This window comes from Protopterus annectens, chromosome 6.part1, assembly GCF_019279795.1.
Source record: "Protopterus annectens isolate FY-2018-M chromosome 6.part1, PAN1.0, whole genome shotgun sequence".
NCBI lineage: Eukaryota > Metazoa > Chordata > Ceratodontiformes > Protopteridae > Protopterus > Protopterus annectens.
Genome location: NC_056738.1, coordinates 194,931,067 through 194,948,230, shown reverse-complemented (window position 1 = coordinate 194,948,230; position 17,164 = coordinate 194,931,067). Strand labels below are relative to the sequence as shown.

At 40.3% G+C, this 17,164-nt stretch overlaps 1 protein-coding gene across 3 annotated transcripts in view; it reads right to left on the bottom strand.

Moving 5' to 3' along the window:
- ANXA6 (annexin A6) overlaps nucleotides 1–17,164 on the bottom strand; it is a 779,963-nt gene that overhangs the window by 53,508 nt on the left and 709,291 nt on the right. For 2 of the 3 annotated variants that reach the window (XM_044075649.1, XM_044075651.1), the window contains 2 exons: nucleotides 14,022–14,144; nucleotides 11,960–11,971 (listed from right to left, as the gene is read on the bottom strand). In XM_044075649.1, coding sequence (XP_043931584.1) covers nucleotides 11,960–11,971; nucleotides 14,022–14,144 — 135 coding nt within the window. The remainder of the gene's footprint in view (nucleotides 1–11,959; nucleotides 11,972–14,021; nucleotides 14,145–17,164) is intronic. The other variant, XM_044075650.1, reaches the window with a different exon arrangement.

The window sequence follows — 17,164 nt, the reverse complement described above, 5'->3', positions numbered from 1 at the left end:
TATGCAGTGATATTGGGTACCTGCAGACACTTGTTCCCAGCCAGTGCGCCTTTGTGATGGGCTGATCCTGCCTTTTGAACCTGGCTGACCTTTCAAAGCAGTCACTACAGCCATTGCTGGGGGCAACGCACAGACAACTGCTGCCAGGATCATGGCCTAAGACTGATTGACATGTAATGTATGGTCATCCCCTTTTGGTGGAACTACGTACACACAACATATCACATGGACATACCTATAGATACAGACCTATGACACATTTGGTGGATTCACAGTATGCACAATATTAACCTGCTACTTTGCATTACCTGTGTTTGTCACAGCTGGTTGCGTTATCACTGCTTCTGCTTGCTGCTGCTACTGTCACTGCTGACAGCTTTGGGTGACAGAGTCACAGTGTATAATTTTTTTTTTGTTCTCTCTCTCTCTCTCTCTCTCTCTCTCTCTCTCTCTCTCTCTCTCTCCCTCTGTCTGCTTCCAGACAGTGCAATGAATGTATTGCATGTGTGGAGTGTTAGTACTGGATGCTTTTGTAGGTATCTGCATAGGTCCATGTGATGGCCTCTGCACCAATTGTAAGCCAGCATTTGCTAATTGCACACAGCCAGCTGTGTACTGATTGCAGTTCTCACTGTGATTTCAGGTCAGTGCTATAAAAGGGTATGTGGGATAGGCGTTGCCCTTTCAGATTGTAAGGGGGGACCATGCTGGTATGCTGTGGACAGTGTTCTGTGAGTGTAAAATTTAGTATCTCTCTCATGATTCAGGCTATGTTGTAGATTCACATTTCTCCATTCCTCTCTCATGTTCCCTGTAGTAAGTGTGTATGCACAATGACTCCTACAACTATATATATATATATATATATATATATATATATATATATATATATATATATATATATATATATATATATATCTATATATGTACATATACATACATTTATATATGTACTTCAACTGACATTATTACCTACAAGCTACCAACTAGCATGGCTGTTTGTGTTCACACAGTACTATTGTGGGAATCCAGTAGTTTTGACAGTAATTCTACATGACATGCTTTGGGTACTACACATCCTATATTCCCTTTACATTCATCCCTACTATTACATGTTATATTTATTTTAGCACAATGTTCTTGTATAAGAGTCATGGCTTAGTGGTAGGTCATACAGACTAGTGTTTCCAAGGTCCTGGGTTCGGGGCTAACAGTGGGATTTTATTTTGCTTTTGAACTGAGTACAGGACCTGTCAATCAAAGTGACTAAGGCACTTTTAAGCAGTTGTAACCGGGTTAGCGCTGGTTTGCGTGGAGCTCACGCATGCGCACTGGCGGTTAGCTCTGCACACACACGCACACACCCGCTTACAACCGCTTAACAGTGCTTACTCTGGCACACACCCGCATTATTTTCTTTGAAAGAAAAGAAAATGGGGAGACAGGAATGTGGTGAAAAAGGGGTCACAAAGAGGGTAAGACAGTAAGGAAACAAGCTTGGGATTTGCAGGAGGGATGTAGGTAAGGCCCATAGCTGCCCATTTCTTCATCAGCAACAGCTGTGCATATGTATGTAATTTGGTGTGACATTTGAAACCTTCCACCCCTGAGAGAGGTGTCAGGACAACAATAATACTTGTTGTACAGTCAATTGTAATTGATAGATTCCATGTCCAGCAGACATGTGTGCGGAATGGGCAGCTATGTATGGGGCGTAATTTTTTTGTGGGTACAGAGTGCCCTTTTTTTTTTCAGGTGAGAGTGGTATGTCAGGTGAAGGAAGTCGGTACAGCTGGGGAGGAAGGTTAGGTAGGTAAACAGACAAGACAAACAAGACGCATACAGGGGTGGTGTATGACACGTGTGGGGGGGTTACACAATTGACGGAGATGGAGGTTTGGATATCCAGAGCCCATGAGCCCACAGATGGCAACAGTGGAACTGATATCCCCACCCATAGGCAGTTGCCACTGTTCCTTCACTGCCCAGGATGGGGCTGTGCTGGGGGCTGTGTAGGCCGGGCAACAGGCATGCCCATTAGTTGTGCCACCCGTGCCTCAAGCTGGCATAGGGGCTCGAGAACAGAGTCCCGAATCTCCCTACGCACCACAGTCCGGATGCTACGGAGGGTGAGTGGTGGTTCTCCTCCGGCCACACTTGCAGAGAGGGGGGCGAGCCCCATCCCCTGCAGCGCTTCCACCCGCAGGTGGCACAGGGCCACCGGAGGAGGGTCTGGACTCGGCACTAGTGCCAGGTGCACTCGCCAGCTGAGGTGGGAGAGGTGGGTCCGCTGGAACCCGCCTTCCCTGTCATCCTATGTTTTGCATTATGTCATGACAGTTTGGGTTAGTGACATATAATACCATTCGCAATTAGCTGTAACAGCATGCATTAGTATTCCCATTAACCAAACACCCAGATATTCACACAATTGAACAGCATGCATAACACATGCATAATTTGAACAGCAATACACAGTCCAACAACATGCAGGGTTAATTGATGGCAACAGGCCATCAGGTTTGGATGTATGAACAGGGCAGATGCATCAACGGACATGCAAATATATATGACCCAACAGGACAAACCTCCAGGGGTGTTAATTGTGATTGCACATACCATTTTCATGTGGAATGGGTTATATGTGGTTATAGGGTAGGGTGAAGAAAATAATATTAACACCTTCAAATACCAATACATATGCTGTACATTTCTAATAGCTACAGATATATACACACTACTGTTCTAACTACAGTTTCCTATATGATAACTATTTCAACTTGGTGATAGGACTGTTACTGCAACATCAATATACATTTTATTGTTCTTCATACACATTCATATCTAGCTTTGTTCAGCTACATCATCCTGCTACATTTGCTTTATATAGCTGTAGACAAGTGTGGATGTTTGGTATATCAGACAATCATACTATCTGCATATTGCAGACTGAGAGCTACATATCCAGATTTTGGGATACACATTCCAGATGCAGCAACACTTTGAACAGATTTCACTGTTTGGTTTTGATTCTCACATGCATTTCATTCTGTCTTGACTGCAGTATACTTTATTCAGGGGTTATTACTACTGTATTGCTGGATTCATGACACTTTCTCACACTCTCTCACTTGCTTTCATTTTACTATTCAGGATGGTACTTACGTCTAGGCTTTATTGACATGTTTTACCTGTAGTTATTACAATCCTTTCCAGCAGTCTCACTTCTGTCATGTTTCAGTATTTCAACAGGGATATATTTCACACGTGATTTCATCATCTTCTGCAGCTATACTTTTCAGCCTGCTGCAGGTTGTGTACTATTTTCTTACAGGTGGGGCATTTTATTTCAGAATTTATGTCAGACAGTTTCATTTTTCGGTTTAACTTACAGGCTGAAACACACTTTTGTAATCAAGCAATACTTGCAGACACTTTCACACTGTTACTTGCACATTTTATTCCTTAGTGACTACACTGCACTCTTTTGCTGACTGTCATACTTTTATATTTCTTTACAGTTACTGGTAGTGGATTACTGACCTGCCTGGTGGCGCAACCACACCAGCCTATCGCCATAGGCTCTGCGGTTCGCAGAACGGACACCTGCAGCTGTAATATAAATGAAGTAATATTGGAATACACATCTCCATAATATCAGCTAGTTTAATTTCTTACATACATAATTAAATGTAACTTACTCAGTAGTGGGGCGTTGGGTGTTTGCCGGGCCTCCTGGATCCAAAGGTTCAGTTGGTCCTGCTTGCGTCTCTTCAGGTCCGCATGGTGGTGACGGACCTGCTCACCAGTCCTTGGAATCCCTGTGGCACTGGTGAGATCATGAGCCAACCGGTCCCACGCCTCAGCCCTGTATGCTCCCCAGAGGACCTGGCCCTGCATGAGTTGGGCCTCATGATTGTGGACTAGGAGCCAGACCATGTACCTGGACTCCTCAACACCCCACCTCTGTGCTCGAAAGGAACTACCCTCTCCTACTCCTGTCATTATGCCTGCAGTTCAGTTCTACAATCGTTTATGCTGTGTATTCCCGCCTATGGGGCTTATATAGTCCATTTTTCCCGCACATATCTGTGATTGGCCATTTTGGAATTGTATCAACTTCAGTAAACCTGCATTGTCATGCTCCAGTTTGTATTCATTCCTATATATTAGCTATTATTGCATTTCTAGGTACTGCTGTCATGGCTTAGTGGTTTGGTACCTTGACTATGGTGTATAGTATCCTGGGTTTGAACCTGGCCACTGCTTTTTATTTTTCATGACTGTCTAGACATGCTGAGGGGTGTGTTTGTGTAAAGGCAGTTTTGATACGGCTTGCTCAACGTTGCCCGTCGATTAGCTTGTTTGCGCAGTGCGCAGCTCTGTGCAAACAGGGTACACTGGTTTAAGCCTCATTTGGCTATCAGCACGCATATTGCGCTCAGCTCAGTTAGGGGCACATACATTTAGCATGTTAAACCACTGCTCAGCTACGGGTACTCATTTTGCACCAGTTAAACCACTGTTTATCTACGGGCAGATGCACTCACCCTGTTAAACTGTAGCTCAGCTATGGGCACATCTGGCATTTTTTATTCTTTTGTTACCTCACATTTCTTCAATATAAATGGGCTATTTCATTACATTTTACATAACATGTGGTTTTATGTGTACATATTTGTCAGGGACTTATTTTGTGCTTATTTTGCTAAAAATAAAAATTGGTGTTGTGGGGGCTCGAACCATGAATGCCTGCTCTTGCTTCCTGGCTTATTTTGCATATTTAGTTCTTATATGCTTTCCCACTGACTGTTAACTGTAGCTGCGCTTACGGCACGCCAGCATAAAGTGCACTCACGGTTAAACATTTTTACAATTTAAAAAAAATATATAACATGTTTATTTATATGTTTTCTGTTCATAGTCTGTGGGGGCATGTGTTGTGTTCTGTTTATTCACATTTCCGTGGACTCTGTCGTGGGTGTTTACTTTGGGCACTTTTCCTCTTCTGGGGGCGTGTCCGCTTACAGGGCTCGGCCTACGGACACACCCCCTACTGTCTTACACGGACCGTGTTAGCCTTAGGTGTGATTCAACATGCTCTCATGAATATGCAAAGCATGCTGACATCACTCCGTTTAACTGCAGCCTCCATGTATGAGTTATAACTCTTACACGGAGGCTTCGTGAATCCTGCCCGTAGTCTTTTAATTAATACACAGAAAAGCCATTTCCCTCACTGTTTCTAGAATAAGGGAGGAATTGTTCTGTAAACTGTAAAATTTTAAGCTTAGCCACTTACCCCATGTTAGAATCAAACTCTGCATTTTGTGTCTGTAAGGTAAACACCTCAACCATTATACCAACCTTACTTTAGTTAGTTCTGGAGATTGCCATGCTGGCCCATCTCTTGGCTCCCACACTGCTGATTAACTGTCCTCACCTTCAGGGATAGACCATTTTTATATAGCTTTTAGGGATTCAAGAGGTTATAAGTATATTTTAACACTTACTTGAATACCTTTAAAAAGTCTTGGTATACAAACCTAAACTTAAACTTTTTCTAACAGAAAGGCTGCATAATTTCCACAAAATGCTCTATCTTCCTCCTTTAGAGAACAGTTGGCATAATGGTTAAGGTCTTCACTTCATGCACAAGGTACAAGGTTCGATCCTGACTTCCGGCCAATGCCTGTTTTGAGTTTGTATGTTCTTCCTGCGTCTCTATGGGGTTTCTACCATGTTTGAAAAACATGCTGAGTGTTTCCATCTTAAACTCACCAATGAATGGCGCTATGGACAGCAGCACAGACTCTACATGGTGCCCTATAGGGGGAAGAGTTGTACAGACCAACCACTTTGGGCATCTATTGTGGTGCACAGTATCCTCAAGATAGGAGAACATGGATCACAGACTGCACAACGTGGCAGGGCTAGCCATTAAATGGCGTAAAATATGGCTCTAGGTGATTCGGTCATGCTGACTAATGTAACCAAAATGGGCATGGTGGTGATAAGTGGGTTGAGGACCCGGCCTACTCTGACCTACACCAAGGAAACTTGCTAATGGTGGGAGGGGTGTATGTGCCCATATTGGTCAGTGTGTGCCCGCAATATAGCCCAGCAGCCCTGGGTCAATAAGCTATCGGCTGACTGGTTTCTAGTTGACCAGCCTGGGTTACCTGGGATAGCTCTGTTGAGCAAAAGCTTGATGTAAATCCAACCAACCTGCTAAACATGAACTGAGAATTGCTAAGCTTAACTCATTCCCTCCATTACAGGTCTTTTGAGTGTGTACCTTTAACTCCCGGTGGGTGTGGCAGCAGCCTTTAAAAAATGAAGGTATCACCTTACAGGTCTAACAAATACTCATTGACAGAGGTCAAATATCAATACGGTTGTTTTTGCCATCATGTATGCTTCAAGGCAGAATATTCTGGTACATTGTATGTAGCATGGTCTTGGAATTATTAATGCAAATATGAACAAGAAATATTTGACTCCTAGAGGTGCAGTAGGAGTTAACTGCAGAAACGCCTGGAGGCATCACTCGGCTGTAATGAGTTTAGGTTCACTGACAGGATGCAGTTTGGAAGTGGATGGCAAGATGATATGGAGGAGGCTGGACATACTATGTATTCAAGAGATGAGATGGAAGGGCAGTGCAGCTAAGCCACTTGCCTTGGGATCCAGACTCTACTACTCAGGAGAGGGACAGGCTAGAAATGGTGCAGGATCTGTGGTGAGAGAGAAGCTTCAGGAGACAGTGGGGGATATCATCAGAATTAATAACAGACTCATGGCAATCAGACTCCAGCCTAATGATAGGGCAGTATTCATAATTTCAGCCTATACCCCACAGCATAGTGAGGAAAAGAGTGCATTCAGACAGCAGTTGCAGGAACTATTAGATAAAGCAGGACAGCATGAATTGGTGTTGATAATGGGTGAATTGAATGCACATATTGGGACAGACAGAAGAGGATATGAGGACTGCATGAGTCCATATGAGTGGGGCAACAGGAATAAAGAAGGAAAAGCCATTTTAGTCTTTTGTCTGGCAAATGGCTTGATAGTAACCAACACATGGTTCAGAAAGAGAGACAGTCACAAGATCACACATAAGAGTAGCCAACATGCAACTCACGTAGACTTCCTCCTTGTAAGGGAAAAGGCACTGGGGTAGAATCCATGATTGCAAAGTCATCCCCAGTGAAACAGTGAGCCCACAGCATAAACCACTAGTTGCCACAATCATCTGCAAACAGTGGACAGAGAAGGCTCTAAGGTAACAGAGACCAGGCTGAAGACCTGGAAGTTTACTGGAGAGAAAGTACAACAATTCAAGGAATTACTCATGGCTCTAGCACCCCAAGAAGTGGAGGAAATAGGTGAGCTTGCCAACAATGCCTGAGTGGGGTATTGTGTCAAAGGCCCTGGCCAGGTCAAGGTAGGCACTGTGAACCAGTTTGCCCTCATCCATTGGTTTGATGACCTTCTCAAAGAAGGTTACCAGGTTGAGTCGGCATGATCTGCCCTTGACGAAACCAAACTGGGTTGGGTCCAGTGTCTGGGGGTTTACTATATCACTACTGATCATCTTCATAATAATTCTTTCCATGGCTTTATATACAATACTAGTGAGACTTATGGGCCTGTAGTTGCCAGGGTCTGTAGAGGGCCCATCTTTGTGCAGAGGGATGACTGTTAAACAGCAATTCCTGATGGCCTGATAGGTCATGTTTCATGCTATTTAGAAGGCATCCTGGGATATTGTTTGAGCCCATTGATTCAGTGTACTTGGCCTTAGAGAAAGCATTAAGGACCTGTTCCCTAGTGATAGCAGGGGGAGTTATATTTGATGTTATTTCCAGAAGGAAGGTTAAGGGGGGAGAGGGGTAAAGTTGAAGCTGAATTTATCTACCAATAGGTTTGCTATATCTTTTGGTTCAGTATAGGTGGCTCCATTTACAATGAGCTATGCACACAATTGTGTATTATGCATTATTGATGTGCAATATCGATGTTTTTATCCCTGATGGAACCAATTCAGATGACTGTTTTTTCCATGAATGGCCATATATTCACACACTGCTTTAGTCCAAACAGGTTAGATGCAAAGATTATGTTCGCCACAGAAAAGAACATGCGGGCATGAGGGGTGGATGCCAAGCAACTGAAAAAGATATGTATGCAACAGCACTCTAATGTGGCAAAAACATTCCTGTCAGAAAGCAAAACAGTGCATATATTAGCATTACACATCTTTCAGGGAACTATGATGAATTTGCGACTATTCTACTGCAACTTCGAAGGTAAGGAATTTTGTGCAAATTTAGTAGGCGAGGAACAGTTTTTAGCCGATTTTGAATGGATCTTGTACTTTTCAAGGTAAAGGCTCACTGAGTGTTTTATATGAGGAGCAAACTTTTGTGACACATACAGATGCATGAAAGAAGTGACAGTTCAGAGATGGGAAAAGGAAGGACAAAGAAGAGTAAGCTTTGTCAGGCGGAGACTACATTACACGTTTACTTTTAGAGCATTTTACTCTTTGCTTGTTTCTGCAGATCATCACTAAAAGCTGCTACGCTTTTATGCCAAATAATACAAAAAAAAATATTTTCTGGACTACATCATATGAGCTGAGAATATTCAAAGTAGGTCTAGCACCAACAGAACTATTTCTGATTAGCATGCTACTTCTAGATAGAAGACTAATAACTCTTCTGGTGCAAAAGAGATGTACATTTCTGAGTTTAGTAAGAAGTAATTTTCTTGCCTTGAATTTACTGACTAGTTACTATGACTGAATTACATACCTTACCCTGTGTGTAATTTCTACAATAATGGTGTTAAATTCCTGAATAAAGTGTCGGGGATGTTAAAAGGATGGCTTAAGGATCAGCTGATTCTTCTTCTTTTGGCTTTTCCCGGTTAGAGGTAGCCAGAGTGGATTATCTGTCCGCTCATGATTGGCAGTGGAGATTTACAGTGTTGAGTTGCCAGCCCAGCACCCAACCTTCCACAGAAGGCACACACATGCACACACTCACACCTAGGGCCAATTTAGAGTGTCCAATCCACCTACTGCATGTCTTTGGGATGTGGGAGGAAACTGGAGCATCCGGAGGAAACCCATTTGACCACAGGGAGGACATGCAGACTCTGCACAGAAGGCACCCCAGCTGGGAATCGAACCAGAGAACCTTTTGCTGTGAGGTGGCAACGCTAACTGCTGCACCACCGTGGCCGCCCTTATCCTTATATTCTCATAGGCTCTTAAACATATTGGAATCTCCAAAGTCAATAAGAGATATGCCAAATGCCTCCCAAGTCTTGGTTTCTACTTTGATATAGCAAGTTAACAAAAGATATGAACCTAAAGCACACAGCATCAATTATTTTTCTAGCAACTTTTCTGTGGTACGGCGGCAGATAAGGGGTCATCCAATACCTGCTGTACTGAGTCTCTGTTAATGTTAAACAGAACATTTGTACAAGATCAGGTCATATCATTAGTGCAGCAGTCATATCCAAAGGTGTCAGCAGTAAAAAGTGTGTAGCTTTTACAGACCATCTCAGAGGAACAAGGAATGTCCATCAGTGCCACCTCTAACTTGTGCATGATTTCTGGACCCAAAAAAGAGATAAATGGCTTGGGTGTGAGGTAATCAATGATTCAGAAGTAAATTCACATTCAACTGGTGGGAATTACATGCCACTGTAATAGCCACTATTGGTGACTGGAGGTGTTTAGAACATGAACGCTATCAAGAAGAAGTGTGTGTGCATGTGTGTGTGTGTGTGTGTGTGTGTGTGTGTGTGTGTGTGTGTGTGTGTGTGTGTGTGTGAGTGACTTGGGCTTCAAATATGCAGTGTATGACTGAAGCAATACAGCACAGGCTGACACAGTGGCACTCAGTTTCTGATTGTGACCTGACATCTTTGCTCAGAGATCTGCTGAGGTCTGAATAATTGTGCTGAAAAGGTAATCTGTCAGGGTGTGGTGGGAAGTAATCCAGGAAGGAAGGCAAAAGAAAGAGTAAACGTGTAAACAGGAGAATCTCGGATCTGACAGACTTTTATTCAATTGATCCAGAATAAAACAAATATTGAACTAGAAGAAGTCATCACAAAGACAAATATGTTAAGGGGTCTCTGATCAGCAATGACTTAACCCTGATGGTTACTAAACAGCTGAAATATCCCTGGAGGCAACATACATTTTATATGCCCTTTAAGAAAGGTATTCTCTATCAAAACATTTACAATCAAAAGTAGGGGGATATGTTTGCAGTGTTAGCAGAAGGTTCTCTTGAGATAACGACATATTTAGCTGGAAGAGGAGTAGATTTATCCAATAATACACATTCTCGGTCAACCTTCTCGTTTTCCTATAATATTCAGGAGGACTACATGCTGGTAAAGAAGAAAGTGTCTGTCTAATTTTTAAGTGTGCAGCATTACTCAGCATTTAAACCCACTTCTGTTCTTTTGCAGAGTTAGTGGAGGGCTTCCTACTAGAATATGAAGTGGAAGAATCCTTGATTTTTGCTTTTTTGTTACCTCATCTTACTTTTTGTTACACTACTTTCATTTCCTCAAACTTTCTGCACTTAGAACTCTTTTGGCAGAATCTTTCTCCAAAGACCTCAACTGCTCCGCAGTAAGGTATTAAGAAAAAGCTTTTAAATGCCTCAAGTCTAATATCTTTATTAAATCTAAGACAATTCTCACAGCATTCAAGTTAATAATGTAGCCACAAGCAAAACAAGCACTTTTATATTAAGAGAGAAGACAATTACTTCTGATTATGTCTAAATGTAGTTGCATTTTTTAAAAAAATTATAACTCTGCAAATGGTACTCTACTGAAATAATAGTGCAGGATAGACAGTGTTAGCCACTACGCACTTATTTTCCTCAGGGATAAACTGAAAGAACATTAGTAAGTCAGAGACAGAGAACAGAAGGGACCAATGAATAACGTATATGTTATACCTTCAAGAACATAGGGAAGAGACATTACTAGAAAAATTCAGCCTTCTCATGGGTTAAAAAGGTGGTTACATCTAAAATTTAGGTAGGTAAACAAAAGTTATGATTTACTGTTACAGTGACCCTGTAAGTTAAAATTTTCACATACAGCATTACAAAGAATATGCTTACAAACTACAGTACATTAATGCTCATTTTCAGTACTAATGGAAAAGGATGGGACACAAACGCAATCTATTACATCAGAGTGCCTGAAGTTTGATAAAGAGAAAAAACTATACACGGTGTGCATTAAGTATTAATGGAGGGTAATCATCCCTCTCCCGAAAACAATGAGATGCTACATTGTGCATTTAACATTTTCTGACTTTGAAACAGGGCAAATGAATTATTCTGAACAAAACATTCCACATGTAAATTTACTGTGTAGTAAAAAGCTTTCATTTTATTCCCACCTTCAATCTTTCTTATCCAAAAAAACAAAATTTGTATTACAATTATGTAAAACCAAGAAGGCAGTAAAAATATTAGGTTTTGCTAGCCATCTTAAATATAGACTGGGTTTCCTACAGTGTACATGCAGCAATGAAAATCTATTATTGCAGTAGGTTCTGATGACAAATTAAGACACTGCAATTCCATCTTCACATTTACTGTAAACAAACATGAAGAAGGTTACCCTAGTTTCTTTCCCTCACACTGTAGTTAGTCACTGTTGTCCCATCATTTGGAAAATCTCTAATTAAATGACCTCATCTTCTAGACAGGAGTAAAGATTCCAGAAAACCCGGCTGCCACAAAAATACATTATTTTGGCCACTCAATCATGGGATGAAATTTTGAGCCATAATGATATGTACCACACGATGGACCAAATTTTAATGAAGCAGCAAGCAATGGATTTGAATTGTGTGTTCCTTTAAGGAAACTGCATAAATAAAGGTGTAACATCAGGTTACCTGCATGTTGAACTAATCAAATTTTGGTAAGCATAAAAAGGAAATAAAAAGGATGTCATAAATATAAAGAATACATATAATGTAATAAACAGCCTTGACAAAACAATTGGTGTATTAAAACACTGATTAGAGTCTTTAAACTAACCTGCAAACATGTCAGTCAATAAAATGAATTCCAGTCATGTTTATGCATTAAAATGAATCATTAGATGCCTTGCCTATTACAACTATTTCTGATTTAGATTCTGTGCAATTTACTACATTAACATTTTCAGGTTCATTTTTGCTGCTTGTGACAGCACTATTCAAAACATTTCCTGCAAATGAGGAAGCAACCATGATTAACACATAAGATTATACTATAATCACCAATCATAACCAGTTATGCTTTTGAGAAATGGATTCCAAGAAATTTGCCTGAGAGTGAAACACAGCCAGGTAGCAAGGATAACTCGGGAAACTCAAGACTTATGAAAGTAACCTCACTCAAGACCAAGTTTTTTTTTTAAAGTGTTGTTATCATAATGAACAACTAAATCTATATTTGAATTTTTGAACCAAACAGCAAAGGTCTATGCTAAGGAGTACTACTTTATAAGAATCGTATAATGTTTCTTTGCTTCCCAGGAGGACACAGTCCTTTCTTCAACTACAGTAAAATTCTGGCCAGAGGATGTGCAGTGCTGGGAAGTGAAGAAATATAACTTTGTTTTTTATGGGTTTGTAAACTGAGGTTGTGCAGCACAATGGGAAAAAGGGGGCTGATGATGATGCTGTCTTCCTCCTTGTTTATCAGCAAATGTCCTGTTCAGAATACACCCATGCAGTCCTGTGAGATAATTTCTTTCTTGGTTGCCAAAATAAAGATAAAACTCTCCTTCAAAAAATTGGTCAAAACCCTACTATAAACTTCAATGACTGCTTCAAACTACTTGGACAGCCAGGTTGGTACAAATGCCTGATGAGCACACTCAGTAAAGAATTCCTCTTGAGTCATACCAAGCCACTCAGCAAGCAACATTCTCCCCAACCTGCTGAAATTGCTTGCTGCTTTTTTCTGTGGTATATCAGCTACTATATGCTGAGCATGATTCTCCAACTCTATCAGCCTTGATTCTATCATTTCAATTTTAACTTGGTTGTCTGTAACCAGTATAAATGTGTACTTAGATTCACAGTGTAGATCCATCAAGACTTAAGAACTTACTGTGAGTGACTTTTCAATTTTATGATGCCTTTCTTCATTTGAATTAATATAGCCATCCATATCTTTCAACTGTCAAGAATTTTGCATAATCTCCTGGCTTGCTCCTCGTAAAATGTGTAGTTTTTTTGGAAAATTACTAAAGCTTTAAGTCCGTAAAAAATGACAGACATTTGAGTTTCAGACTTCATATCCTTCAGAAAATGTATGTTAATACAAAATCTGTAATTCTAATGACTTTTTACATTTTTAAGAGCAATATTTAAAATTTATCCCTGATTTTGGGCATTTGTCCTCTAATTTTTTTGCCTTTGTCTCAAATTCTTGTGCTGACAGGTTGAGAGGTATGTAGCCATCCAACTTGCTCTCAATATTATTCAATTTATTGAAGCTCTGCAGTATTGGCATGAAGCTTCAGCTAAAGCTATCTTTGTTAATGTCTGTGAGTGAAGTTGTGATTCATGGCTTGCAGATATATAGCCACAGAAATGCTGCTATCAGACATTATGATAGTGATTTTTTTCCCTTCTGTTTGTAGTGCTGAACATTATTAAAACCATCCAGTAAATGTTTCTACCACTCAGACATCTCCAATTACAATTCATCTAAAGAAAGAAACAACCAATAAACGTTTTTACTACTCAACCATCTCCACTTATACTTCTCCTAAGGAAAGTCCCACTACACAATGCTACATATTACACAAAGGTAAGGGAGTAAGTCTGCCATGTTATCAAAAGCAGCTGTTTATAACTAGACTTTATAATCATTCAATTATATTGTCACTTTCCTTAATATTAGACATATAACTTGAAATAGAAAATGCAACATAACAAAATTACTAAATAAATTACATACCTCAATATAGTGATGAAGGGATTTACCATGCATTTCTTTAAACTCATATCTGATGTTCAACAGGTCAATTTCACTTCGGGAAATCATAATCCGTGTCAACCCCCTATCATCCGTGCCTGCACCCTATAAAATATTACACAAATAAAAATTGTTCATGACAAACAAAATTATTACGTTTTTGTAACTTACAGGTTTTAGTGCTCTGTGGTTTAAGAACAAAAAGTGCTGATGCAACGTGAACCATGCAAATGTACAACATACGGGGTAGCTGAAAGAAGCTGTAATGAAAACTGCTTTAATTATTCACCGTCTGTCTCTGAAGGTATGGCGATATTGCTTAGTAGGAGACAATGTGGTTTTGCAAAGTGTTTTACAAGCCGACAAAGAAAGAAATAAATGGCAGAAATGGGTTTTCTTGTACAGATGTTCATGGGGTTACTAGCACCCTTTAATGAGTTGCACCATAGGCTTGATATTGGTAAAGTTCCCCTCAAACTGAAGACTTTTCCATCCCCCACTAAATATTTAACTTGTTTTATACAATTGTGGAGGCATCCTTTGTTACTTGGAGGAAAGCTTTTTAGCCACTTTCAGATGACATATAGAGAGGCTCAGTGCTGTCATTTAAAATTTGATATCACTCAATCTTTCTGAGACCAGTGCACTGATGATATTATAAATGTTAGTCATATTAATGAAAAAATACTGAAAATGTACGTATCTTAAACCGTTCATTATTAGTAACTGAAATACACTCGCCAACTTGAAATGGTGATGTGTTTGGTAGTTATAACAGAGGATTAAGGATCTGAGCTTCTAATCAGATTCTTCCTTTCATAGGTTCATAGGTGTATACAAGGCTAACCATCACTAGAGCCCTTAGAGCCTAATCATACAAAATGTGCCTCATAAATGTGATTTATATAGTTGGTGGTTTACTGACTGCTTCTGTCCATCAGAGACATAAGAGCCAGACCAGCGGCTGAATTTCTGATTACCTATACATTGGTCCAAATTGCACTTAAAAAGGGATAGGGAGGAACTCTGCTTCACATGGATGGGGAGCCTGTTCCAGACAATGGGAATTCTCTGAGAAACATATCTGTCCCTCCAACATGTCCTGTTTATGTTGCTAGAAAAATTTAGGTCCTTTAGTCTAGTAGTTCTGATGCTGCTTGTTTTCCAGATGTGCAAAAGGCTCATCAAAGCAGAGTATATTATATGGATGGCCCGTATGCCAGGCAAAGATCACCTCTCAGAAGTCTGTATGATACCGAGTAAAGAGACAGGGCTTTGAGGTGATCAGTATAGGACATTGTGTTTACTCTCTGTATTCTTTTAGTAAGGAATCTTTGTGGAAGTTCCAGTTGCTGCATGAATCTGGTCAGCTACTTACTGAAGGGGGCATTAAACTCTATGGGCCTGATGTAGGCTGTGTTCAGTGGTATGATGACATCTCTGGACCTAGATACCATGCCATTGCTTATAGGTTGAGCAACAAGGATTTTCTTACTACCTTGGACTTATACTAGTCGAATGCTAGGTTACTATCTACAAGAGTTCTCAGATCCCTGTCTAATGAATCAACTTTTAAGGGTGTTTTATTGATGACACAGTTACCCAGGGTGGCCAGCTTTCCAAAAGTTACTATAATGCATTTCTTGGTATTGACTTTTAAGTCATGGCTTTGGCACCAAGTGTTTGTCTGTTTTAGACCTTCCTGAAGGGTATTCTCATCTTGAGGGGATTCAATGACTGCTCCCAGTCTGTGATCATCTGTGAACTTAGTTAGCCAGAGGCCTTTGACATTGGCTTTGACATCTGAGAAGTAGATGGAAAAGAGGAGTGGGCCAAGCACATTGCCCTAGGGGACTCCACTGGTGACCAGCCTCTTTATGGTGGTAACCTCACCAGTTCTAACCTCCTGGGTCCTATAAGTGATCCAGCTAGCTATCCAGCATGTTATAAAGGGGTTTACACCTAGTTCTGTACGTTTGTTGACTATGCCTAAGTGGGGTATTGTATCAAATGCTTTAGTAGTGCTGATGTAGGCAGGCAGTATGCAGTGTTTTCTCCTCTCTTTCATTGCCTTAGTGAACTTTTCAAAGAAGGTCACCCGATTCAGTAAGTATGACCTTCCTTTCACAAAGCCAAACTCGAATGGATACAGTGTCTAGAGGTCTCCTATGTTCTTATTGATAATTTCCATAATGCTTTCCATGGCTTTGCAAATAAAACTAGTTAGACTGCAGACAAAAGGGCACCTAGTTTGATTCCTTCCAACTCAGTTTGTCTGCTGTATCACTCTAAGCAAGTCACTTCACCAGTCAGTGCTCCCACATAACCCCTGAAAAAGTATAATTTGTCCAGATGGTTTATCCAGTTAAAGCATACATAAAATTAAACCAAAAATACATTTATTTTATTTTATTTATTTTATTTTACATTTGTTGACTGGGTTGGTCTGGCTGAGCCAAAGGCTCATTTTCAGCAGAAATCCGGGGAGAAAAGCTCCTTATTTTTAATATAGTATTACATAAAAAACATCTGTTACAGAGTTATTTGAAATTAACATCCAGAGTATAAAGAAACATACATACGTGTAAAAACCATTATAAGGTTTAGTAGACATTTTTAAACAATTTAATTTATACATTTGGTGGATATAATTTTCATATGTTGAGGTAGGTTATGATATTAAGAGTCTGAGGGAGGGAGGGAGGGGAAAGAAGAGGAGAGTAATGAGGGAGGGGGGAGTAGAGAGAGGAGAAGTAGATGTTTAAAGACAGGGAATATTCATGGTGGATGACTACAGTGGCAGTATCAGTTTTCCATAAGATATGTTTGCACAGCAGTGTTAAAGTGTTTGGGGATGATCAAGTGATCTGATTTCTAGGGGTAGTTGGTTCGAAGAAGTTGCAGGGTTATAGTTGTAGAGTAAGCATCCCATTTTGGTCTTTGGCTTACGAATCAGTAGTAAGTCTTTGTCAGAACTATGTAGTGGCCTTGCAGGGGTGTATTTTGCTATAATAGTGATAAGGTTGGGACAGTAGTTAGACTGATATAAGATAGAATGGATGATCTTAAGTTGATGCATTTTTAAAAGATGGGGGAATTCTAGCCAGTTAAGTTGCTTTAAAGAA